Source organism: Colletotrichum destructivum, chromosome 5 (assembly GCF_034447905.1).
Source record: "Colletotrichum destructivum chromosome 5, complete sequence".
Classification (NCBI taxonomy): domain Eukaryota; kingdom Fungi; phylum Ascomycota; class Sordariomycetes; order Glomerellales; family Glomerellaceae; genus Colletotrichum; species Colletotrichum destructivum.
The window spans coordinates 2625710-2650472 of record NC_085900.1 but is presented as its reverse complement, the minus strand read 5'-3'; the positions used below and the strand labels follow the sequence as shown (position 1 = coordinate 2650472).

Sequence of the window (24763 nt, the reverse complement as noted above, 5' to 3'; positions counted from 1 at the left end):
ACGACGTCGCCGGCCCGTCCTCCATCGCCGATAAGGCCTCGTCCGTCCCGATGACGAGCGCAGAGGCCCTATCGACCAAGTCCGCCAGCGCATCATCGGTCTGCGCTTCGATGTCCTCGCTGTCTAGGTCATCGTCGTCATCGGCATCTCCGCCAGCGGCTTCCTTTGCCTCGCGATCGAGAAGTTTGACCAGCATGTCTGGGTCTCTCGGGTCCAACTCTTCATCAAACACGTCTGTTTTTGCCCGGAACGAGCTGGATTAGCTTTCACACACCCTTTTTCAAGCGGTCGACTCAAACTGGCGACTTACGTTCGATCGTCCAATGCTCGTCTTGGGCGCTCGCCTCCTTCTCGTCACCGGCGCGCTTGGTGAGGCTGGTTCCGAAATCGATCCGGCAGCGCGCGACTCTGAACTGGTCTTCCCACCCGTTGGCTGATGAGGCCCGCCACACTGGTCAGCCACGTAACACTACAAAACATACTCCGGGACCCCCGGGGTTTTGTCACGTACCTGTCTGGCGCTTGTTGGTGAAGCAGAGGGCGTTGAAGTTGGTGTTGCCATCCGTAGGCCCGCGGAAATAATCCGCCTGACCGAACGTGTTGACGCCGCAGACGATGGAGGAGTAGTCGTTGGGGTTTTTGAACGCCTGGTTGGGCCTCACGAAGCGCTTGCCCGTGGCACCCCGCCAGTCGGTGCCCTGCGCGCCGCTGTCTCGGAGCGAAAAGGTGTAGTTTCGCTTGAACACCCACGACTTTCCTGTGGGTTGTCCCTGTGAACGGGCAAAGGTGTCAGCGGGCATTGGCGAAGAAGAAGAAGAAGAAGAAGAAGAAGAAGAAGAAGAAGAAGAAGAAGAAGAAGAAGAAGAAGTTTACTTACCAGCCAGTTCAGAGGATTATACCCGGCCGGAATCGGCTGCGCATCTGAATATACGGTCCAACGCTGCTTGACGCCGTTCAAGTCCTTGTCCGTCCACCAGACTAGGCAGTGCGCGATCTGTTAGTCACAGCTCGCAGTGTTACCGGGGCTCTTCGCAGTCTAGGTACTCACAATCCATGTCGTTGCCTGCCTTGCCTCCCCAGTAGAGCCATTGGCTCTTTCGGTCGGCCACCTTGGCGATGCCCGGCTCCAACTTTCCCACGTTCGTTTCCAGAAAGTTGAGCATGGCTGTTTTCCCGTCCTTTCGTTAGATGCTGGATCTGTCTTGGGGGAAAGATATAGTTATGGGAAGGGCCTTTGTCCTTGTGCTTACCGATACAGTTGCCGCCGAGGCCGTTCTGCACGCTGGGGATGCATACTTGACTCCGCTCCGAAGCCGGCAGGTAGTTGCCGCCCTCCTCGCTCGACGCCCAGGGGAACTCGTCGCACTCGAGCTTCATTGAGTCGCTGTCCGTGTGGCCAACAGCCAGGTGCAGCCGCTGCGTCTCGTAGGGGCACGACTCGAGGTTGCTCGCCAGGTTCGGGCACTGCTGGCGGCGCTTGGCGTCGTTGCACCTCTTCAGGAAGTCCCACTGAGGGTGGCTGGCCGGGTTGTTGGCGTGATGGGTTAGGTGGAGGGGCCACGACGTCGACGTCCCCTTGTAGCCCTCGCAGAGGGCCGTCATGGTTTCGTACTGGCCATTGGTGTCTTGAATTTGAATGGGAGGGAACGCGCCGCAGTTGACTAGTGATTTCACCCGGTCAGTCCATGACATGTAAGCGCGAATCATGGTGTATAGATGTACTCACATCGCAGCTCTGGGACCCTGAACACGGGTTGATTGCCAGCCGGGCATTGGATGGGATTCGTGAACTGTGGCGTGCCCGGGTCTAGTCGGAGTCAGCATCATCGTCCCTGACATCTCTCACAGTGAGGAGGAGAGAGAGGGGAAATCTTACTTTGGTTCGCATTGCCGCCCGTCCCAGCGGCCATGGCTCTGAACTGTTCTTCATATTCGTCCGAGGCGGCGGAAGTGTGGTTGTTCTCAGCGGATTGCCGACGCAAAACACCCGAACCTTCGTAGCCACTGTCCGGCAGAGGCTCCATACGCTTCGAGCTGGAGGTGGAGGGGTCACTCAGGTCAATCTTGCCTGGTTCGGGCTCGTAAATGATGAGCTTCTGGTCGGTCTCGTAGGCTTTCCTCTCGCCCGTGGCCCAGTCGAACCATTCCAGGATCTGGGCCTTGGCCTTGTATCCGATGTTGCTGTATGGCCCGTTAGTTTGCGGCCTGCCAGGAGAAGAGCTGGAGATTAGTTGGACTCACTAGTACAAGTAGACACCGTAGCCATATTCGTACACGGAGTCGACAATATCGCCAATTGCCCAGGCCCGGAACGTCAAGGCGCCCTTCAGGAAGGCGGTAACTTGAGCGTCAACCAAGGAGGCGCCGCCTGTCCACTTACCACCACCGACTTTGATTCCCACGTTGGCCTATATGGTCAGGCGTGTCAGCACAGGACCGGATGAAAGATCAAAGAAAGGGGTTGACGTTACCTCGGGCTGCACGATGACGGACACGGCGGCCTCGGCCTGGACGCCGGCCTCAAAGTCGGGTGCCAGATGAGGACCCGTTGGGACGTGGTGGTCTTCGAGGTCGAGGCCAAGAATCTTGTCATACTTGGAGGCGGACTCATCCTGCGGCCAGTAGGCCTGCGCCTTGCCAAACGTGAGCTCAGGGCCGGCCCTTGCCGACCCATGCATATTGATCGAACCTTGGATCTGGATACAAAGGAAATTCATTCAACGTCAGCCATCAATCATAAGCAAAATGGATAAGCTGTCTGTGTGTCTCACCTCTCCGTAGACATCCAGCGTAGGCCCGACGGAAGCAATTCCCTTGACAGCAAGACCCGGGTATCCGACCGTGTCAATAATCTTCTTCCGGCCGGTTGTAAGCTTCGCCACCGCATTGCCTTCCATCGTCAGCCCAATGTAGGCCTCAGGCTCGATGCCAAAGTAGAAGAAGACGTCAGGCTTCTTCGTAGGAGGGATGAACGTGGCCGACATGTAGTAGGCGTACGTGGCCTGCATCGACATGCGGACCTGGAGATCCATGCGGAGGTTGGCGTGGAAGGTCTTGCCTGGGCAGCCCCAGCGGGCTTCGAAGATCTTGATCTCGTCGGCGTAGTCGAGCGGTAGGTCGCCAACGGCCGAGTCCCGGACCGTCGTCAGCCTCTCGAGCCAGTCCACGAACTCCCCCCACCAACGCTTGCCCACGCGGCCGATACCTGCGGACGCGTTGTCGTCACCATCACGCACCGGGACCAGCTCGACGGGCACCGTGTTCTCGACAACGTCTGTCCTCTTGACACGGCGTTTCCGGAGCCGGGTCTCATGCTCCTCGGCCCGGTTTACACGGTTCCGGAAACGCCGCATGGTGAATTCCTCTTCCTCTTCCCCGAAGCCTCTCTTAACACGGCTCGGTTTCGAGTCTGTGAGCTCCTTCCAGTAGCCCAGGAGGTTGGTGTAGTCGACGCGGATCTGGACGGGGCCGCGGTCCTGGCGCACCATGTTGAAATTGTAGTCGATGTGTACCTTGTAGACGGGGTTGTCGTGGAGACCGTCGAGGGAACGGTGACGGACATGGTGGGTTGGGAGCTGGTATCCGTCACTGGCGAGCTCCATGGAGACAATACGGGCGAATGGCCTCTTTCCCACATGAGGTGGGAGGCGGATGACGGTGTCCTCGGCACCGCCCTCAAAGACGGAATCGCACTCGTGTGATCCTGCGGGATAGTTGCAGTAGACGTAGATGGTCTCCTTGGCATGGTCAAAAACTGCGTCAATCAACGTGTGGTTGGTTGTGAGAATCTCTCGTTTCACGTTGGGGACTGCAGCCGTCCGCCGCACGACCGTGTGTGAACTGCCAAAGTTGTCGTCTATGGCCTCCTTTTGGCCATTCAGCATCATGAAGCCGTAGGCGTCGGAACCGTCAATCTTGCCAGGAGACGCCATGGCGTCGTCCTCATCGTTGTGGCCGTGGTGAGTGTCGTACTGCCACAGCGCCTTGTCCTTCTCGCGGTCGTTGAAGTGCTCCTCCCAGAGATGGGCAGGGTCGACCGGCCAGTCTACGTTCCATGTCGAGGGCGGAGCGCAACAGAAGCCAAAGTGCGGGTCGGTATTGGGAGGTAGCGATACACCATTGCAGACGTTCTGGTATCGCCCGCCGTGGGACGTCGAGGTCGGGGGCGTCTTGCCAGTAGCTACCTGGACCTGGTCGTTGCCGCAGGGCGCGGGGAGACAATAGTCGGGGTTCCCCATGGTGAAGTCTCTGGGCTGGTTCGTCCAGTTACAAATGGCAAACGACCGCCCTTTGGGGCAACAGAGAGCGCTCTTGAAAGGCTGCGTGAGGGGGCTGCCGTTGTCTCCGTACTCTTCACGACAGAGCCCGACCCCATCCGGCTTGTCGTGGCGGTAAGTCAGGACATCATGGTCATCAGGACATGTGGGCGAATCCGATAGGGAGAGAGGTCCTTGGCAGCTGTTCCAGAAACAGTCGTCAAAAAGCTTCGTGCTCTGGCAGCACAGCTTTCGCGTGCCCGAGTAGCACTGCTTGTTACCCTTGGCATCGATGGCGGTGTCTACGTTCAGCTCGAACGTGCCGCCGCCGCAGTCGCCCGAGCAGCCGAACACGTTACGTTCCGGCGCACCAACCCACTCACAGCTCTTGGGCATGGACTTCTTGGGGCAGCAGACGTGGCGGTAACAGCCCTTTGCGCAGTCACCGGACAACTTGTTCGGGTGACGCTGTCGGGGGTTGTGTGCCGTGGTGACTGAGGAGTACCCCGCGGGACACACTTGTTGAGGGCCTTGTTCGCCGTCGGTGCCGTCGGTACACCGCTCTGTGACGAGGCAGTCTTGTCCGGTGAATTGGGAGAAGAGGTCGTGGAGCTTCTCCTTGGATTCGTGGCTGCTGCCATCAAGTTGAAGATGAGAGTAGTCTCCAAAAAGCTCGTTCATGGCCGTAAAATTAGCCGTATCCTGGTCAATGGCCCATATCATCAAACCGCTCAGGCACCTCTCGGCTAGCCGATCAAGCTTGTCTCGGAACGACTGCGCATCATCGTACGACACCCATTGAGTTCCCTCAAACACGTTGTATTTGACAGTGTTCTCGGCGTCGTAGAACGTTGCCGTGTCCAGGGAGTTGTTCCTGCTGGCAATTTCATAGTATGTGAGCACGCCGGCAGTGTCAGAGCAGGATCCGGGAGAACTGCCTGTCGAGAACTGGCAGATGCCGTCGGGCTGGATGCAGTTGGTATCAGACATGGTGAATGAACGGCCGTAGAACCCGAATCCCATGACAACGTTCTCAGGCTTGACACCGTTCCGCCACAAGAGATCCAGACCCTGATCGATCTTGCGCCAGTCGGCATGGCCTTTGAGATAGGGGCCAGTCCAGTCGTTTTCCTCGTCCCACATACCGTAAATGTCGTAGGACATGAGGTTGAAATAGTCAATGTGCCTTTGCATTCTCTCGAGCTCGTAGCCTCGTAGGTACCAATAGCTTGAAGGGATGGCAACCGAAATCTCCCAACCGGAACCCTCGTCATCGAAAGCCTTCCGCAGGGCTGCCAGGAGAAAGACATAGTTCAGGCCGTCGTCCGGGTGGCCTCCACGGTCCTCGGCACCGGGATACTCCCAGTCAATGTCAACACCGTCGAGGCCGTATGCCCTCAGATACTCCACCACGGAGTCGACGAACGTCTGACGGCTGTCGTAGGTGGACGCCATGCGCGAGAAGTACGTCGAGGTGGGAGGGTCGTTGAAAGCCCAGCCGCCGATGGCGATGTTGACGCGCAAGCTGGGATGGTCAATCTTTCGGAGGACCACGCGCTTCACCCAGTCAGGGCTGTCGTCAATGATCTTCCAGTCGTCGCCAAAGTTGACGAACGCGAGGTTGATATGCGTCAGAGGATCTACTGGCAAGACCTCGGGCTCCTTGACGCCACAGCTGCGGCCCTTGGTGAAGAGTTCATAGTAGGCGATGCGTCTCTGGAACTCCAACGGGTCCTTGGTAGCACTTGGGCAGGACGGACGACTGTAGACACGTTAGCTCGCTGTGATAACCGGTTGAAACTGTAGTTCTGTTTACTCTGGCTGACCGCACCCGCCACCCTCCGAGTTTGGCTGGCATTCGTCGTTACAGAATTCTATTCTCGAATTAGCCCATTATGGAAGCCGGAGAACAAAAGGAATCTCTTACCCTCAGTCACTCCACAGAAACCGTGCTTGCTACACAGCGACGTACATCAGTCCCTTGTTTATGGAACAATATTTGGAAATGGCTGGTCTCTTACCTGCAACAGACATTGATAGGGCAGTTGAAGGATTCCTCTACTGCGTGTTTTCCACACTCGGATGTGGAGTTGCAATTCGAAACACAACCGTCGCCGCAATGGGCTTCCTCAAAGCCACAGACACCGCTAGAGCTGCAGCAGCCAACCTTGCACGGGTTGTTGATATCACACTGAGCGAAGAGAGCATGAGAATCGTAGTATACATGGTAGAAGAGCTGATTGTACATACCAGGGCATTCTGCTGGGTAAATGCCGGAGTGAAATGTGTTACAAAAAATAAGAGTAAAATGACAAAGGAGGGAAAAGCTGTATGGAGGTAAAGTCGAGCCATAATAGCAACATTCAAACACTCCTGTCGACAAAAGAATGAACGACCGACAGGACTTGGACGCAAGACAAGCTGCTGTCTTTGCGCAAAGAAGGACTGAGGACTTTGGAATGAGTTATACTAAGCTAGACCTTTGAGCAAAGATATCATGTACATCTGTTGCTAAGCATCGGAGTAACTGAGGCAGCATCTAGTCCCGACAAATGCATAACCTCGCTCCATATCTACCATTACCAGTTGAACGAAGAGGGGCTACCCTACGTCGTAATCTTGGGAAAATCCCATACAATTGCTTAACCTGACTGCCCCAATAGGCAAGAAGACCGGTCCCTTTGCTTGGCAAGGTTGCGTTACGAGCGACTTCCGGCGGACCGACTTGGAGAGACATGGTTGCGCCTCTGTGAGTGGGGTGGGTTCAGCCTTTGTAATCACAAACATTAGCAACATTAATCTGAACCTTGCCCTCCTTCTGTCGTTATTGGGCCAACCTCTTTTTTTGCGATATCCCCATCCAACTATCAACGCCTTACCGACCTCACCATACACCCACCAAGTATCATGGAAGACCAGCTGAGCCAGGATGGTCCAACGTCCCCTCCCTGGGGATGGTTTCCCGTGGAGCAATTTCTTATCGTAAGCACTTGGAACGCAGCCAAGAAGAAATGGAGAGTACCAGCTGACAGCAATAGCGCCGCTGGGATGCCACTTCGCCCCTGAGTGTTGACGAGCAGAGACGCACCCTCCTACAGTCATTCATGGAGACAGATGTGCTACCTGACGGGTGGACGGCCCCAGGTGACAGCGTGTCTCGGGTGCCGACCGTCGAGGAGGTCCGAGATATTCTCGCCCCTTGGCGGCCTCAGAAGGTTCGCAAGATCGCCCATCAATACCTTGGGCGCGGAAACCAATACATCATCTTGCGCACGTATTATGGCCAGGATAGTGACGACAAGATGGCTGCTATTCTTGAAGATGAAGAGGATGGTGATGAATCCCTCGATCCAGAGGACAATTGGTGGCGTGTCCTCGACGACGCTCAGTTGTTTGACTTTGGTGACGACTGGCAACAAATCTTTGAGATCCTACCCGAGCTCGTTGGGCACCGTGGACAGCAGATCCATAGAGGCCCGAGTGAGGCCCAGATAGTCAGCATCCGTCAAGAGTTTGCCGAATTCGACCAGGAGGATACTTTGGATCAAGTAAGCCCCATCGTCGACCAGATCCAAAAGAGTGCCGCATCAGGCAACGGTCCACTCTTTGTCGCCGACGAAGAGGCGCTCGAGGAGAAACTTCTCCAAGTTTTCTACCTGGATGGCTACGGCAACGTCGTGCGTTATTCCGCTATTGAGCCTGAAAGCATGGGGGACATGAAGGTACGCGAGGAAGTTAGTCGCGATGTCGATTGCTGGTCAAACGGGGAAATCGGCCACCATTACAAGCGTCAGGGAGAACTGGCAGCCAAATACTACCCGCAGAGTGGATAATAGGTCCTTACATAGTATGTGCGAAGCAACGTTTGGTTTGGGTACATGGTTTTAGGTAGTCATTATATGACCTATCAATGCTGTTAGACAACGCAGGAACATGTTTGTTCCCTATCCACAAAGAAAATGCCTCTGTCAGCACATTGGCTACCCTGTAGCAGGCATTGTGGGGCAATCTTATCACAATGTGTTATAAAATCACCTGTATCTATTCCTTTTCTCTTGATGATATGTAGAGTTTTATAACACATGACATTCATAAGACAATAAAGAGCGTTAGTGCTTAAATCAAGAGGAGACATATAAAAAAATGCTACGCCTATAGAAACAGCTATCTAAAGAGCTGTTACGTAAAATAGTATATAACGAGGCTTAGTGCTGTAGCGAGAATATCAGAAACCTTGGTGACATATATTGGACTTTGAAGTAGCGTGAAAAAACAACTTGCTAAGAATACAACTAGAGAATTAGAATGTGACAAAAGGTTGACTGAGACTGTAACAGGAAATAGTAAAGTCTCCCGAGGACCTCAGCGACGAACAGGCGGAGGCGTAATGGTGGGAATCAGCGCCTCGTTGTATCCAACGCAAGCGTGCGTCCCTAGCTGCAAGTTACGGCAATCGTTGCCAATGGCCGGATTCCAAGTGTAGAAATCATCCAGCGCAATTTCGTACTGCCGCGTAATGCTATCGCACGTATTACCGGCCTCGACCTTGTGGAACAAGCTGCATCCCTTCGTGATGCCGATCTGGACAGGCGACGGTGTGTGCACCGGCTCTGGGTCGGGCTCAAGGGTGTAAATGCTGCGGTCTGGGGTGCAAATCGCGGGGATCGCGTTGGGCGCCACTGGTGAGTGGGACTCGGGGTTGTAGACGCAGTATCGGTCAAAGAGGGTTTGGCAGCCCGCCGCGTAAGACTCCACGTCGTACCCTTGGGCGATGTCGTCCTCAGTGATCCAGCAGTATTTGGTGTACTCATGGAGCTGGTCATTTTCGGGGTTACCGATGATGATGGTGGTGACGGGCGGCGTGAACTCAGGATCCCAATCGCTTGTTACGGTGGGTACGCCGTCGGTCGGATCTGTGACGACGGTTCCGGGTTGCCATTCCGAAAACCAGCTGGAAGTCCTGTTTATACGTGAATAAGCATCCAAATTCTGCAAGCCCTGGTCTAGCTTGTGATGTAGGTACAATGGCTCAGAGTGCCTGCCAACTTACAGTGTCGCCGTTGGTCTATGTGTGACAGGTACTGACGTCGGAAACTGGAATTCTCCCGGTGCGCTGTTGAGGGGTTGTGGTTAGGGACCTAATTCTTAACATTGCCTATGGGAGGACGGAGACATACTCAATACAAATGCTTCTTCCAATTAGTGAGTCAAGACTCGGCGTGACGTTAGAGTTGCACATGTTCTTCAGAGACCTGAAGAGGAGGTCTGATCAGATTTTCCGTCTACAATACTGTCACAAGTCTGTCCCGCTTCAATAGTCGCCAAGGTACAGGTGTCTTTGATGCAAAGCTTTCGTCCGACTGTCAAACTTGTGCAGTTGAAGTCGAGGTGGTTAGCATCAACCAAACGGTCCGTGGCAACCGACTTCTCCTTGGAGATCGACAGACAAGTATCACCCTCCTGGGCCGTATATGTTTCTCCCGAACACGTCGGTGTGGCAGACGGTTCCGCGGGTGACGTGGTGGAACCTCCTGCCGTCGGGCTGGGCGTGTAAGTGTACTTATAATCGCTCGCCGGCACCGAGCATGACGAGAACATCTCGTCCAAGTCTTCTTCCGGAAAGGCAGCGCGACCGTAGTCGGTGCTGGCCATAATTGCGCCATACTTCAAGAAGCAGTCCGAGCAGGCCTCTCGGTTCCCAGAGTAAAGCTCTTTAAGGCAAAGACCTGAGCTGTGCCGTGGTATCCAATATCAGTCTCCATTATTCCTCACAATCTTTCGCCGGGAATGCGATTTGAACATGAGACTTACTCATCAGAAAGACACATCAGGCTATGGGCCCAAAGATAGCCTTGGGATAGGTAGTGTGGTGATTGCTTCATCGTACTGGTTGCCCATAAGGCATGATGGGATTCCCGGCAGGCTGACGCAACAGCCTTCTCGAATGCGACGAGGAAAGATGAACACGCTTCGTTACAAAAGGCGGTGGCCGCCTCGCCGACGACTGTTTCGCCCGCCGCGGCCTTCCCAGGCGTAACGAGAAAGTCGCAGGTGATGTTTCGGGTCAGGGCGATGCGGCATGCGGGAGGCACTGTGAGCGGAATAACGTCAAGCACCCACATTTGGCCCCCCCCCACATTTGGCCCCCCCAAAAACGAGGGCATTCCCACCAACATCAGTATGTTCAATTAATTACTGACTAGGCCTAGATGCCACTACAATACAGCTTTCAGCTTCACTAGGTATATCAGACTCGCTGGATCCATCTGTAATATCCTCTTTTTCGCCAGCCTCAACTTGGGCCTTCTGGATGTCCTTGATGTTGGCGAACTTGGTGTTTGGATCCAGCTGGACTGCCTTTCTTTTCCTAACTGCAGTGCTTGTAACCTTTGCCTGCAGAAGCTCCAGCTTATGCTGGGCAGTAGCCAGCTTATATGCCTGCTCACTAAAGCCTTTTTTCACCTTCATAAACAGAAGGCGTTGAGTAGAGGCATCATTATCCAGCTCTGTGAATAGCTTCAGTTGGCCAGCCAGATCCTTCATCTTCCTTGGCGTCGACCATGCCACTGCAGATGACGCAGATGCCCATCCTTCAGCTTCTTTACTTCCAGACTGCCCTTTGCAGGCCTGATCTGATGGCCCTGGTGTTGATGGGAGCATTAAAGGGCTCATAAGGGGCTTAGCCATAGAGACAGGCCATAGGCCAGTATATTTCCAACCACTTTTGATGTTATCCATCGTCAAGCCTGCCAGACAAGCCTTCTAATAACAGCCTATAAAGTTCCTCTTGCCTACAATAGTAGAATCATTCCACTGACTGAGGTATCCAAGCTCCTTCCTATAGGCTGCCTTCACAGGGCCAAAGACTGACTGGTCAAGTGGCTGAAGGACATGGGAGGTATGTGGTGGTAGGAATAAGAGATAGACGTTATTAATATAACATGTCCACATAAATTCTGTCGTTGTGTGACTCCTATGGCCATCAACAACCAGCAGTCTAGCCTCCTTGCCCTGGGAGGCAGTCTGAGGGATAGTCTGAGGGATAAAGACCTTCTGCAGCCATTCAACTGCAGTGTCGTCTGTAGTCCATCCATTTTCTGTTGCAGTGAACTGCCATCCTTCATAAGGGCTAAGATCTAGAGGAAACCACTGCTGCTGGACTGTCTTGCCCTTATATATGATGAGGGGATTCAGGGCATGGCCTATAGCAGAGATGCACTCGATAATAGACACCTATGCCCTTGATCCAGGCTGTTTCTTGCGGACAGACTTCGTCTCAGCCATCCCCAGCACCAGCCCATTAGATCCCTAGCCCTCAAGGATACCAGTCTCATCCATGTTATATCTGTTGGCTGGTTTGATGCCCTTGATCTCTGGTATGGCGAGGAGTTTGAACCAGTCCCTGATGACCTCAGTAGATGCTCCATTAATACGTCTAGAGTCTATAGGGCGACTTCTCTGGACCTTGATTGATGGGTTTCTTCTTTTGAAGCCTTGGATCCATTGCTTTCCTAGAGGATCTGTATCCCCCATAGTATGAAGGATCCTTTCTGCGAATACCTTCACCTGCTGATGGGTTGGAGCAAGCCCAAGGGCATGCTGGATTCGCACCCATTCAGCCAGCTTAGCCTCCTGATCAGGGGAAAGCCTCTGAAGGTCAGAAAATGCAGCTGCCCTTGCTTGGGTGCCTTGGAGTCGATGACGAAGTGTTGATCTTGGGATCCCCCATTCAGAGGATGCCTTGTGGATAGACTGGCCATTGGCAACAGCATCTAAGGCCTGGTTGACCTCATACTCAGTGTATTGGCCCATAAGGACTAGAAAAGGGTATATAGAAAAGATGAAGCCATTCGGTTGAGAACTGTGAATGTTGTGATGTGATGAAGTTGGAGAAAACAGGAGGCTGGTGGTGGTGGTGAGGCATTTTTGGGGGGGCCAAATGTGGGGGGGGGCCAAATGTGGGTGCTTGACGTTATCGCCTGGCGTCGCCCAGAGCTGGATCGCTGCACTCGGGACGGCTGCCATCACGGCTACCACCCAGAAACGTCCAACGCCAGCCATATTCGCGCGAACAAATTGGAAAAACAATTGTGGTGAACCTCAAACAGAGTTGATGATTGAGCTTTGGAGAACAAAGACCTTGAATGGCGACGAGACGAGACTTTGCGGAGTTGGGTATCACATCTATTTTCTTCGGCATCTCGTTGGACCTGCGTCTCTGCTGCCTTCAGTTCGCTCCAGTCGTTACGATACATCGTCGACATGTACTGTGGATCTCAAATTTCCATAGACGCTCCGAAAGGAGTATCGGTCATTATTGATATCAGCCTTCCTGTCTGCATCGCAGGGGTTCATGCAGAGATTCAGATCCTGCTGTGAATATACGCGCCGTCCCGTTCCATGCCCGCTATGTAAGAGTTTAATTTCTCCCCCTGCGCAAGCGGCCGCCAACGGATGATACCTCTTGCAGCTTCATCTGTTGTGCCACTCTAGCGCTTTGCTTGGCTCTTGGCGTACTGACTCTCTCGTGATCACGCATTAAAGCGATAGATTCAGTTCCGACTCACATTCAGTTATCCAACAATGAGAACAACTCGCCCAAGGCAGCAAGACTGATCGCTTGACAAATTGCCAGAGCTATTTGAAAGTGAGGCATATAATGTGAAGCCATGCGCCCATATTCCTCTCAGATGTGACCTCTTACCCCAACAGCTCTTTCTCGTCGACCTGTCCAGTCACTATCTCTAAACATGATGCATCTCTCCTCTCTCGTTCTTTTGACACTAGGCGTGAGCGGCTTGTCTCAAGCGGCTGCCGTTCTGCGAGCTCGCGCCTGTAACTTTACTTGGGCTGCGGAGAATGGCGACACGTGCGCATCCATGGCGGCGTTCTGGGGTATCTCCGAAGAGAATTTTATTCGATGGAACCCTTCCGTTGGTACAAATTGCGCCAACGGTGTTGTTGCGGGCACCGAGTACTGTATCGACTTCACTGACGACAGTCCTCCTCCTCCTCCTACCACCACGTCATCTGCGCCCCCTGTGACATCTTCGGCCCCCGGTTCAACATTCCCTACACCCATTCAAGAGGGTGTCATTCAGACCTGTGAGCAAGCCATCCGAGGCACGCCATGGGCCCATACACTACTGACCCATTCAAAGGCGACGAAGTTCCACAAAGCTGTATCCGGTGACACTTGCATAAAGATAGTTGACACATACAAGACCTTCTCGCTTGAGGACTTGTAAGTATACTCCCAGAAAGATACATAGCAGGTCATGAGAAGTGCTGACACAAGACCTAAATTAGTATCACTTGGAACTCTGCCGTCGGCTCCGGTAAGTATTTTACAAACACCCACGCCACCAGCGACTCCCCCACTAACTGCTCCGTCACAAACAGACTGTAGCGGTCTTTGGCTAGGTTACAACTACTGCATTGCCGTGCCCGGCACACCAACGGCGGCTCCGTCGCAGCCTACCTGTACGTCGGGGACCTCCAAGCCCTCACCAACACAAGCCGGCTTGGTGTCCACCTGTAATAGGTTTCACAAGGTCGTCTCAGGCAACACTTGCGAGAAGATCTCTCAGCAATACGGAAGCTTTTCTCTTGCGGACTTGTATGTTTTGATTCTCAAGCACGTAATCGCATCACTAACCTTTCATTGCTCAGTTACAAGTGGAACCCAGCTGTTGGCACTGTTACGTCCGATATTCTGAGAACCACACCTTGGGTTTTTGTCTGACAAGAAGATCATCTAGATTGTTCAGGCTTGTGGCTTGGGTATTACGTGTGCATTGGTGTGCCTGGTACGCCTACCACACCGACCACGAGGCCCTCAACACCAACAACCACCGCCCCTGCTGGCCCGTCTCCTACGCAGGATGGAATTCTCAAGAGCTGCAAGGAATACTATAAGGCCGTTTCCGGCGACTTCTGTCAGAAGATTGCTGATGCTAAACGCATTTCGATGGCCCAGTTGGAAGCTTTTTCTTGTCCCCATGCCCTGCCAGGAAACAATGAATACTGACATTTCCCGAAGCTATTCCTGGAACCCAGCAGTAGGACAAGATTGTTCGGGTCTGTGGCTCGGCTACTATTACTGCGTGAGAGCATGAAGCTTCGGCTCGCTCGGTCTGACTGCCCCGCTTGATTTCAGAGCTCATCAAAACAGCAACACATACTCTGCCCATTTCTGCGGTGTTTTGTGGCGAGCGGGATCCGAGAATCGTTCTCATCGAACTGTTAAGTTGAGGCACCGCCACGTTAACCAACGACAGGCTAAACCCTATACACTCTAAAATAGTTTATAATAGCTATAATATCTGCACAATGAAAGTCAAGTAATACCAAAGTATAGGCTAAAAGAGCCCCATCCATGCATACCAGATATCACTAGAGAGTTTGTCCGCCGTGGGAGGCAGCAGAAATGACAGCCATCCCTAAAAGGTACACCCGATTTTCCGTGTAAATAAGTCAGGGTTAGCTGCAAATTGGGTCTTCAGCCTAAAGTTTACCTTTGGCCCCTCAGCCTGACTGCTGGACTCATTGAACCCCTATCCATCGTATACATGGTGATTTAATCGCTGTCTTGAGCAAATTGAATACAGTACATACGAGAGATTGCAAGCTCTCAACACACATCGAGGTTGTTCTTACCCCCACACCTCCCACCTATCCCACAAACTGACATGTGTTTATTTAGCAAAGACCCCGACCGCTACCACTTTGAGCGATTCGGGTTGGTCTTCATTTGAGGCAACTGTTTTGCGCACGGCTGCTCTGCTTGCCGTGCTCTCCACCGTAGTTGCAGCTGTCGACGGACGTCTGTAAGCACCGCGAACGTCCAGGAGCGACCAACAGCCATCTCAAAGCTGAAGCTGGTCCCCTGATGGTCAGAGAATGGTTTAATAGAACCCCTCGAATAGCCACCCTTGAGCTCTCCGGTGGAACTTCCTTTGAGCCCGCGGGCCTGGACGCCGGCCTAGGAGCCTATGTTCTTGCAGGAAGAATCGATATCGTTCCGCAGCCGCACGTTGCTCATCTGACACCTGCTGCCGTGTCAGCTGATATCTTTCTTCTTAGCCTCAGGCCGTTTTAAAGACCTCTCCATGAGGTGGGAAGGCTGCGTCGTCTGCGTCCTGGTCGTCGTTTGCTGAGGTTGTTCGCACATGAACCCGAGGATGCCAACGATTTGGCCTCAGGGAAATTTCCATCCTCACCGTCGGCCACCTCACGTTGTAGACAGCGTGGTTTAGCCAATCAGAAGACAAATGTTGCCGATTATTTCAAAGTCTTGGATCAGGGTTTCGTGGCTTTCAGCTCATTAGGCGAGGAATAGGCTGCTCCGGAGATATCGCCTGTTCCGTCGCTATATGGACAGTCCCCAAGACTGAGGGGCTGTAGGAGACGGAGGAAACTTTCCGTCCATGCATCAAAACTCCATGGTAAGAACTTCTCCGTGTTAGAAACGCATCATGATTGCTGGCAGGCAGTCGATAATTGAGAGGCATGTGACAAGGTAGTATCAAGAATAAAGGATATGAAGATATGTTGAGAATTTATTAGACCCTAGAGTTACGCCACTTAAGGCGGGGTACTTAAACATGTTTAAACGCGTATTTAAACGACGGCTAAGCATGGTTGCGGTTGTAGGGAGCGACGGAAGCGGACCGAGGCGTACCCGTTGTGGTACCAACTTCATTCGTCCCCCGGAAGCTAGAATGCCACGTGAGATAGGCACGAATCCCTCTCCCTATGTACTTCTAGATCATCTAGACCAGAGAAGCCTCGAGGTCTCATTGAATGTACAATATGAGTTTCCCTTCTATAACTGCTGGTTTGGTAGAATTGCGCAGTACCTGCGTGAATCGATACATGCCAAGAACGGAGGCCAGGACTAGTCTAGACGACTGAAACAGTTGGCATATCTAACTACTGCTTAGTTACATCTTTTACTGAAACCTTCACTTGGACTGGCTCTGTTTAGTTAATCTAGGCCCACCTATCACACCATGGCGGTCTCCATGTCTTATAACATTTCAGCTCTTCAATTGAGACCCTCACTATGTGTTCGGCTTTTGCGGTTGCGGCAAATTGTCTTTTGCCACCTTTGGAAGACGGCACCGCTGCCATATGAGAAAGATTTGTGATGGTGCCGAGGGAAAATGTATTTAAAGAGCTACGTTCTGCTCCAAACTGTCTGCTTATTGCATATCCTCCACTACTTCAACTTTAATCCTCCATTACAAACACTACTTCAAACAAAAAGTCACCAGAATGGGCAGACCTGTCGATTCAAGCGCTTCTAACGAGATCTCGGAGTCCTTCGGGTTTTCTCAGACTGTTCTCCAGCCAGAGGTGCAACCAGCAAGTGCTGGCTCCAGCGGTCCGGATGCGCAGGCAATATTAGAAGCTCCGCCAAAGGCGCCGCTGGGCATTCTGAAGAAGCTTGAACACCACTCGTTCTCCGGGTTTGGCTTCAACACAATTTTCCGGCCACACAGCACCAACAAAAAGACCCCAACTGGCCTCAATGCACCCCAGGGGCCCAATGACAACATTTTGCAACTTAACCTCACTAAAGATGTTATTAAATTCGACTTCAGGCTCGGAGCGGTGCCTAACCGGGGCTTGTTTGGGCAGGCCGATATCAACCTCAACGGGGTGCCCTACACGCAGAAAATTTTCGACTTGATGGACCCTGAGGTCGAAAAGCCGCTCATCCACTTCGAAAACGGCATTTGGCTGCACGTTCCCGAGACCACCACGCCTGCCCTGCCCCCTTCTCTTGCCCGCATGGCTTCCATTCCGCATGGCACAACCATCAATGCCCAGTCTTTCTCGGCGCCTATCACCTCGGAGGGCGCCCCTGATATTAAGCCCATATCAATCACCCCGTTTCTCATCACCGACCCGACAAATTTGATCCCATTCCCTAGTCAAAAAGCGGACAACAAAAATACCTTCCGTCTTCCCCAAGATCTTACCCCCTTTACCAAGGCCGAAACTGTCACTCAAGAAATGATCACCAACCCCAACGTTGTTCTGACGAACGCCAACAAGGGCAAGGAAATCATTGAGCACACCACTTACACTATCTCGACATCCCCACCCGAGTCCAAGCTTGGCGGAGGCACCAGTAACATCGGCTTTCTCAACGGCGATGGTTCCCAAGGCGATGGCACTCCGGCTACGGATAACACACCCAGAGCCAACGCCAACGCGGTCAAAGTCACGGCCACCTACTGGATCTCGACTGTACGCACCAAGCTTCAGCTCAAGCCGTTCACACCCACCATGGAAGAGCCGACGAGGACGTTCTCCCCGACTGCCTTCCGCCCAAATGATGCGGTCCCTGTCTTCACTGTTGATTTCAAGATTCCGTCGGCCAAGGAGGTCACAGTCGAGTACACTCAGTTTCAGTACTCTCAGACTGTCTTCCTTGACTTTGCCACTCTCAGCTGGCCGCACGCTACTGTCGGCACACTAGCCCCAACTGACCTGAAGCTGAAGCACTCTGTTCTGCGTCAGTAGCCCTACACATGTAGCCGTGAATGACAAGTCTTCCGGCGAAGCGAGTTGGCATAATGAAAGCTGCGAGAAGGCGAGCCCTAACGCCGTGGCAACTCGAGGTCTTCATGCTGCAAAAGGTGGCTTTATATTTGCTGGCAAGATCCGATCAGCTGTTTTTCTTCTGCTATTCTTTCCCACGATTCATAGGCCTGACAAATTAATAAATTAATAAGAAATGAGAATAGTTTCAGAAGACGTTGTCCAAGGCCTACGACCATACCAATTGTAAAACTTGGGATTCCGTCCGCTCTCCCGCTCATAAGCCAATGAGGACCGGATTGATAGTTGGGTCGGTGACGACCAGCGAATACCTGGTGATGTATGTCTTCTTCTGCTTTTGGCATGATCTGATAAGTCAATCAACTAACAACTAACTGAACACCCTGCGGTCGTCTTCTTGATCGTTCTGCACATGGTTTCTCAGTCAGTCCCTGGTTGTTCGCCTCAGGTTGAGTTACGCGGAACCTCCCCACGCCGCGAGGTAAGGAAACCATCGTATGCCGTCCTGACTGGCTTAGAAGAGGAGAAAAACCAGAAAGCCCCTCGGGACGTCGTCAACTCGGTAAGAAGCAGCATCGGCACCGTCATGTTGTCTTGTTGGCGAGAGGGTGCAGGAAGAGGAAGCAAATATCGGAATGCGAAGGCTGCTCACCGTTAGAGCCCGGGTCAAATTTCGTGTGTTCTCCACTAGAAGATGATCGCGACAGATCAGGAAGCACTTCCTCTTTGACTTGAGAACTGAACAGTTGGAGAGAGAGGGGGGGGGAGGGGCCGAAGGCGAATTGCCGCGACTTAGTTCGTAGATGGAAGAGCCACGGGGCAAACCGTTACCTACAGTCCAGCGGAAACGCCTCGCTAGTCCGTCTCGTACAGTTGGTGAACGGGGCATGTGGAAGTCAAGGTGAAAGAAAGGGGTGGGTGTTATCGGTGCACTGGCGAGGGGATGCGCAATAGAATTGTCAACTGCAGCTTCAAATGAGTCGCGACGCCAACACATTTGAATTGGCCATCTTGATCGACACGTGCGAAAGGTGGAGGGTTTGACCACATAGTCCTCAAAAGTGGCACGCATGGCTGGATTCATCTGGGCAGCTTTGGTTGGGAATCACCGGCATCACAAAACCAGGGAACGGGGTGTAAATCGTTTTAGAGCGCATGCTGTATTCCTCTCACGAGGATAGAAACTATTAAATATTACACAATTCAACCAGCCAGGGTATATCGCCGGAATCCAACATCTCGCTCTGACCTCCTTTTGATGCATTTGCTTCCAAAGATCCAAGAGAAAACAGTACAGCAGAGAGCTGAAAGCCGAGCGCTATGTGCTCAGTCCCTTTCTGATGCGCTCTAATTCGCGGCCCGGGTTTGTTGTGGTAAAAAGTTAGGGGTTTTAAGGCCTTCCCAAGGGTATGAAAAATACCCGTTTCCCGGAGACCACCCACCATATGCAATGGTTTGTTCGTAAGGATCGTAAGAATGGTATGTATGATTGCGGGCTTGTAGATTACAGATTTTGTGCGTGCAGCGACATTGGTACAATAAGGAAAGGGGTCTGAAGTGTTCCTCCAACTCGCGTAAGGTTCATCTTAGCAGAAGGGGGAAGTGGCAGGGACCATGTTGCCCAGCTTAGAAAGCAGCGAGGGCAGCAATGGCGACGACGGCACCGAGGCCGAAGGTAGCCTTGCCAGCACCAGCGGTGACAACACCGGTGGTGGTAGGGACGGCAACACCGCCAGTACCGACAGGGCCGGTCTTGGTGGCGCCAGCGGCGGGAGTCGTAGGGTAGGGAGCAACCGGGGCCTGGGACGAGACAGTCGCGGCGGGTGTGCCAGCCGGGGTGGAAGGGGCGGGAACTGGCACGACGACGGAGGCCGAGTCGGTGGCAAAGGAGACGTGGGGGACCTCGATGGTGGTCTTGATGGTGGCCGTGGTGGAAGAGCCGGGAACGGTCGTGCCGTCAGTGACGCAGGGGACGACGACGGTCTTGTCAACGGTGACGGTGGTGTACTCGGCAGGGTTGGTGGCGGCGGGCTTGGTCGCCGAGACGGTGATGGCCGTGGTGATTGTCGCCGGCACCGTGACGATGGCAGGGTTCTCGGGGATGTGAGGAGCGCAGATGCCCTGGAAGAACTGGGTGGCCTTGGAGATGATCTCGTCGCTGGCACCATAGGAGTAGATGCAGGAGAAGACGTTCTCGACGAACTTGGCGTCAGGGCAGTAGCAGTCGGCGTCAGAGTTGTCAGTGCAGCCGGAAGACCAGATCCAGGTGCTCAGGCACTGGGGAACGACGTCGGGGCAGGGAAGAGTCTCAACGGGAGTGGCGGGCTTGGTGGCAGAGGGCTTAGTAACGGAGCCAGAGCCAACGGGCTTCTCGGAAGAGACACCCTTGGAAGGCTGGCCAGCGGGCTTGGAAGGAGCAGGACCAGGGGTGTGAACGATGGTCTCGGTGACGGGGCAGACGGTGGTGGTGAGGGGAACCGTGACAGTGACCAGGCCGTGGGAGCCGGCAGGGCAGTTGGTGACCTCGGGAGCGCAAGAGGTGACGGTCTCGACACGGGTGGTGTAGATGGTCGAGGTGGTGTCGTAGACGGTGGTCTTGGTCTCCGGGACAACGGGGGTGGTGACGGCAGGGACGGTCTCGGTCTGCGCAGGCTGGGTGCCGTTGACAGGGATGGAGACGCTGGGGAACTGGGCAGCGGTGGTCTCGCCGGCAGGCTTGGTGACAACGGGGGTGGTCTCCTCAACAGGCTTGGAGGCGGAGGGAACGACGGCAGTGGAGGTCTCCTCGACAGGCTTGGACTCGACGGGGGTCTCGGCGGGCTTGGAAGCGGAGGGAACAACAGCAGTGGTCGACTCCTTGCCGGGAATGGAGATTGAGGGAAGAGCCTCAGAGGTGGTCTCGCCCTTGCTGGGGACGGGAGCAGTCTCGGTCTCCTTGACGGGGGCGGTTGTGGCGGGCTTGGTGGCGGCGCTGGTCTCCTCAACGGGCTTGGAGACGGAGGGGACAACGGCAGTGGAAGTCTCCTCGGCAGCAGTGGTAGCCTTGACAGGCTTGTCGTGGGTCTTGGTGCTCAGAGTGGTGGCGCTGGGGAGAGCACTGGTCTTGGTCTTGGGAGGCTTGGAGGTCTCGGGGGGGCTGCAGTCGAAGTTGATGGTGTGGATGCCGACACCGCAGGTGGACTTGGGCTTGGAGGGCTGCTGGGGGTAAACGATGGTGACGTTCTTGGCACCACCGCACTGGGAGTTCTTGACAGTGGTTCCGGACTTGGAGCAAGCAGAGCGGTGCTTGCAGCTGGAGCCGTCGGGCATGTCATAGTGGAACTCGAGGTCGCAGTCGAACTCGACGGTCACGTCGAAGTGGATGATGGAGAACTTGTCAGGGGCGCCCGAGCCAGTGCCGCAGCCGAAAGAGGGAGAGGTCTCCTTCTTCTGGCCGCAAGAGCCAGAGATGACCTTGCCCTTGTTAAAAGTGCGGGGAGCCAGGAGATCGCGCTTGGAGAAGTCGGATTCACAGGTCCAGCCCTTGAAGTCCAATCCACCGTAGTTGTTGAACGATCCCGGGGTCAGGTCGCTCCAGGAGAAGCCTCCCTTCTGCTTGTCATCACACTTGTTGTCGGTGTTCTCAGGAGAGGTGAAGGAGGGGAACTTGTTCCAGCCCTGTGGAGCTTGTTAGTGATCCGAAGCCCGCCATGATAGCGAGATCCCATGTCGGGATCACGAAGAGAGATGTAGCGACGTGTTGGTCTAGGGGTACATACGGTAGCAGCGACCTGGCTGACGCCGGCGGCAAGGGCCAGAAGAGCAACGCTGTTCTTCATTGTGAGATATATCGGACGAGTATCCTTTCTGGAGAAATGGTGGTACTTTGTTCTAGCGAAAGAAGGAAACAAAAAACTAAGTTGGTATTAACTTGAGAGTAAAGAAGCGAATGACTTTACACTCAGAAAAGCGAATGGACAGTTTGTTTGATAGAACGAAAGTAGGAAAGAATGTTCGATGAAGAGGGGGAATCGAAACGACAAACAACAGCGGGAAGAGACAGAGTCTATATACCAAGAGACGACTCCTATCACGGGGGGCACTGTTGGCTGCGAGGTTCCTCACCTGAGGAGGCCATCTGCCCGGGGGGGTACGGATATGGAAGAGGACTGGACGGGGATGGATGGGAGACGGGGTGGAGTCAGCAGAAGGTGCGGCGAGTGTTGCCGTGCTGCACGGGCGACGGGGCTAGCGCTAGTGCAGGCACAGCGGACCCGTGGCATGGCCATGGATGTGTGGATAATGGACGACACTCCAGATACAGTAGTGTAGACATGGGGGGGCCTGATGGCGGGCGGTGGCCGCGGTGGGCGCACATGTGGATATGGGACGGAGCTGACGGGTTGACCTCAAGAGAGAAAGCAGAGCCGGGCTCATGGCGAGCTGCTTGGTGCCATGGTGGCCATGACCGAACAGGGGTCGGTTTCTCGAAGGATAGGACGACCAACTGATGGATGATTGGATGAGGGAATTGCAGGAGGAGCCCAGAAACAGCACCGCCTTCTTCGCATCCGGTACCTGGGCGGCTGAACGGTTCCTATTCGAGCGAGTGGTGCTTTGATCGGAGCCAGGAAGAGACGGAGAAAGAGATTTTGGCGCCTGGGCCCCTATGAAACCGTACAGTCGACGCGGCCAATAAACAGGATGAGGACGGGGTTCGCTACCCTGCTAGTTGGGCGGTCATCGACTTTGTCAACTCCCGGAAGGCGCTCCACAGGGACCATGTGCCACTGGGGATGACGGGGTTGACGAATTGGAAGTGGTGGATGTTGAGATTGAGTGTGCTCAGCCTTCCGGAGCAAAGGCAATGCTCATGCTCATGCTCATGCATACCCGTGTGCTAGGTGGTTAGCTGTGCAAGTGCTTTGGCGTATGACATACATAGGGCATGGATGAGCATGACGGATGACGATACTGGCAGTGCTGCGATGAGCATCCGTCGATGGGAGGAAACATGAATAACAACCGACGCCATTGTGGAGATGGTTTGGGGCGCTCGGCTGGAACTAGATGACACCGCCTGCTATGCTCGAGATGAAGGTGTCGTCGATCAGTCAAAGCCATGGTGGACGGAAGAGGCGGCAGCGAATGCAAGACGGCGGCGGTAGTTTGGCTTAACGATGGTGAGATGGTGCGTCGAGCCTGCGAGCCTGCGAGCGCCGAGGGAAATTTGATGGCGAGGTCGGTGCGTTTGTCGCCGCCGCCGCCGCCGCCGCCGCCGCCCTGTCAAGGATAGGGGAAGACGCCTTGGAGAAGGCAGTCTGCAGCGCTCAGGCGAAGATGGATCGCGCATGGAAGAAACAGACGAGCTTCGCTTTCCCAGGATGTTCACTCGCTCGGTACGTACCCACAACCCCCCTTTTCTCACCATCCCGTCTAGGAACAGGAAAAGTAACCGCAACAGGGGTTGCCAGCCTAGCGATGCTGAGACCCCGACAACCACCACGACATGAGAGGCAGAGAAACTCGGAGAGAAAAGGAGGCCCAAGCTGTGAAATGCCCCCCCCCCCCCCCTCCCCCCCCTCTCAATATCATTGCTTAATAGAGAAATCTGCGTGTCTCTTGGTTGACCGTTGGCACTACTCTCCGCAGGGACCGATTTTGACATCTTGGCTGGGGGAAGGGGGCGCCAACAGAGGCTTCATAACGACGCCTCCTTCTGGTGGTAATGAACCGCGGCTGTCTGGATTATTGACAGGAAACTCCAACCCCAAGGGTACAGTTTCCTTGTCGCTACTGAGCTCGTCCCTAAGATATGTCCGTCCGTATCCGTACATAAGGCAGGATGGCAGGATGGTATTTAGTCAGGGGTAAATGGTTCAACGTTTGGAGGGTGGAAGCTACTTAACTCTACTATGTACGCTGAGGGGGGGGCAGATCCACTTGTCCTCGCCCAGCCAATCGTGGATTATCCCGACTAGGATTCCCGGGAACATGCGATGCCCAATCAGAATGTCTTGGACGGACTCTTCGAGGATGGGATGGATATGGATGGCCTAGAGACAGCGATGCGCTGGTCTCGGCGCCTAACGCCAGCCCGCCCAGCGCTTGGAGGCCACGGAGGGATGGAGGTCCTCGCAACCTTGTGGATTGGGTAAGATGATGATGCACGTAATCGACACCCGTGAATGTTATTTTCGGCTCGTGCATTGTTTACGGAGACGCAGGTAAACGACGCTGATCGAGAAGGTTGGCGCTGTTGAACATTCGGCACTTCTGGCCCAGGTCTATCCCTCCGTCTCGGACGTGACGCCCGCTCATCCTATCTACCGACGACACCTGCATGTTGATAAGTCGACACTACGCGGACCGCTATGCGTGCCCGCCGTGTACAGGTACGCGCAGGTTGGGCTTACTGCACTCTACTCGAGGTGAGGAACATTGGACGGAAGAAGCTTTGAAGAACAAAAAGTAGCCGACCAATAGCAGCTGCCCGATCGTCTGAAGGCGCTCACTGTTGAGTGAGAGTCAACAGACGAATAATTTACGAACCGACCGGTATTCTCCCTGTCGCCCTCTCTATCTCTCTGTCAACTTCTCCATACTGTAAGCGTCAGACGACTTTCAGTTCATTGTACTCGGGGGTTTCGGCCTCAGGCGCTCCTCGCCCAGTGTAGGTTGAAACAGCTCAGCCACAGCACCGGTTCCCCCCCCTGACGCTAATGCAGGAACGGCACCTCGGAGCCAATCACTGACGAGCGGAAGGGAAACTTATTACGCTTTGGGAAAACCGCAACCCAGGTGCCCCCTTGGGGTGAGTAGGCAAGAAGTACTCCGTACGTCGTGCCTGCTTTCTGCCTCGCGTCTATAGAGCATGTCAGCCGTTTTGCTTTTGCCAGATGCCCACGGACGACCCCTTGGTGCTGTCAGTCCAGAACATCCTCGGGCTCCGC

The 24763-nt window shown here is 54.1% G+C and overlaps 6 protein-coding genes across 6 annotated transcripts; 3 read left to right on the top strand and 3 right to left on the bottom strand.

Annotated features, from left to right (window-relative positions):
• Positions 1 to 503: 503 nt before the first annotated feature.
• Positions 504 to 6504, bottom strand: CDEST_08354 (Putative glycoside hydrolase family 18, catalytic domain, glycosyl hydrolase family 18 (GH18) active; the record flags this gene model as incomplete). The annotated part of the gene is made up of 10 exons (XM_062924513.1): positions 504 to 770; positions 878 to 978; positions 1049 to 1165; positions 1251 to 1661; positions 1727 to 1807; positions 1877 to 2181; positions 2242 to 2408; positions 2472 to 2696; positions 2772 to 6018; positions 6278 to 6504. 10 exons carry the CDS (start codon positions 6502 to 6504, stop codon positions 504 to 506), a joined length of 5148 nt encoding a protein of 1715 aa, XP_062780564.1.
• Positions 6505 to 7163: 659 nt separating this feature from the next.
• On the top strand, positions 7164 to 8089 carry CDEST_08353 (uncharacterized protein; the record flags this gene model as incomplete). The annotated part of the gene is made up of 2 exons (XM_062924512.1): positions 7164 to 7238; positions 7295 to 8089. 2 exons carry the CDS (start codon positions 7164 to 7166, stop codon positions 8087 to 8089), a joined length of 870 nt encoding a protein of 289 aa, XP_062780563.1.
• A 529-nt stretch (positions 8090 to 8618) lies between these two features.
• CDEST_08352 (Putative LysM domain-containing protein) lies at positions 8619 to 9908 on the bottom strand (the record flags this gene model as incomplete). Its single annotated transcript, XM_062924511.1, has 3 exons — positions 8619 to 9263; positions 9307 to 9321; positions 9543 to 9908. The coding sequence occupies 3 exons, from the start codon at positions 9906 to 9908 to the stop codon at positions 8619 to 8621; spliced, it is 1026 nt and encodes a 341-aa protein (XP_062780562.1).
• Positions 9909 to 13006: 3098 nt separating this feature from the next.
• CDEST_08351 (Putative LysM domain-containing protein) lies at positions 13007 to 14374 on the top strand (the record flags this gene model as incomplete). The annotated part of the gene is made up of 5 exons (XM_062924510.1): positions 13007 to 13500; positions 13666 to 13875; positions 13936 to 13961; positions 14018 to 14234; positions 14299 to 14374. The coding sequence occupies 5 exons, from the start codon at positions 13007 to 13009 to the stop codon at positions 14372 to 14374; spliced, it is 1023 nt and encodes a 340-aa protein (XP_062780561.1).
• Positions 14375 to 16535: 2161 nt separating this feature from the next.
• CDEST_08350 (Putative heme-binding protein, predicted) lies at positions 16536 to 17792 on the top strand (the record flags this gene model as incomplete). Its single annotated transcript, XM_062924509.1, has 1 exon — positions 16536 to 17792. The coding sequence occupies one exon, from the start codon at positions 16536 to 16538 to the stop codon at positions 17790 to 17792; it is 1257 nt and encodes a 418-aa protein (XP_062780560.1).
• Positions 17793 to 18965: 1173 nt separating this feature from the next.
• Positions 18966 to 21855, bottom strand: CDEST_08349 (uncharacterized protein). The gene is made up of 2 exons (XM_062924508.1): positions 21590 to 21855; positions 18966 to 21488 (listed from the first exon to the last, which is right to left on the bottom strand). Exons 1-2 carry the CDS (start codon positions 21647 to 21649, stop codon positions 19458 to 19460), a joined length of 2091 nt encoding a protein of 696 aa, XP_062780559.1. The 5' UTR covers positions 21650 to 21855; the 3' UTR covers positions 18966 to 19457.
• Positions 21856 to 24763: the final 2908 nt, after the last annotated feature.

Excerpts from the sequence above, each read along its gene's own strand:
- CDEST_08349 (XM_062924508.1), bottom strand. The coding sequence starts at position 21,649 with ATGAAGAACAGCGTTGCTCTTCTGGCCCTTGCCGCCGGCGTCAGCCAG. Across the intron at positions 21,489-21,589 it reads TCAGCCAGGTCGCTGCTACC|GGCTGGAACAAGTTCCCCTC; the intron begins GTATGTACCCCT and ends CAAGCTCCACAG.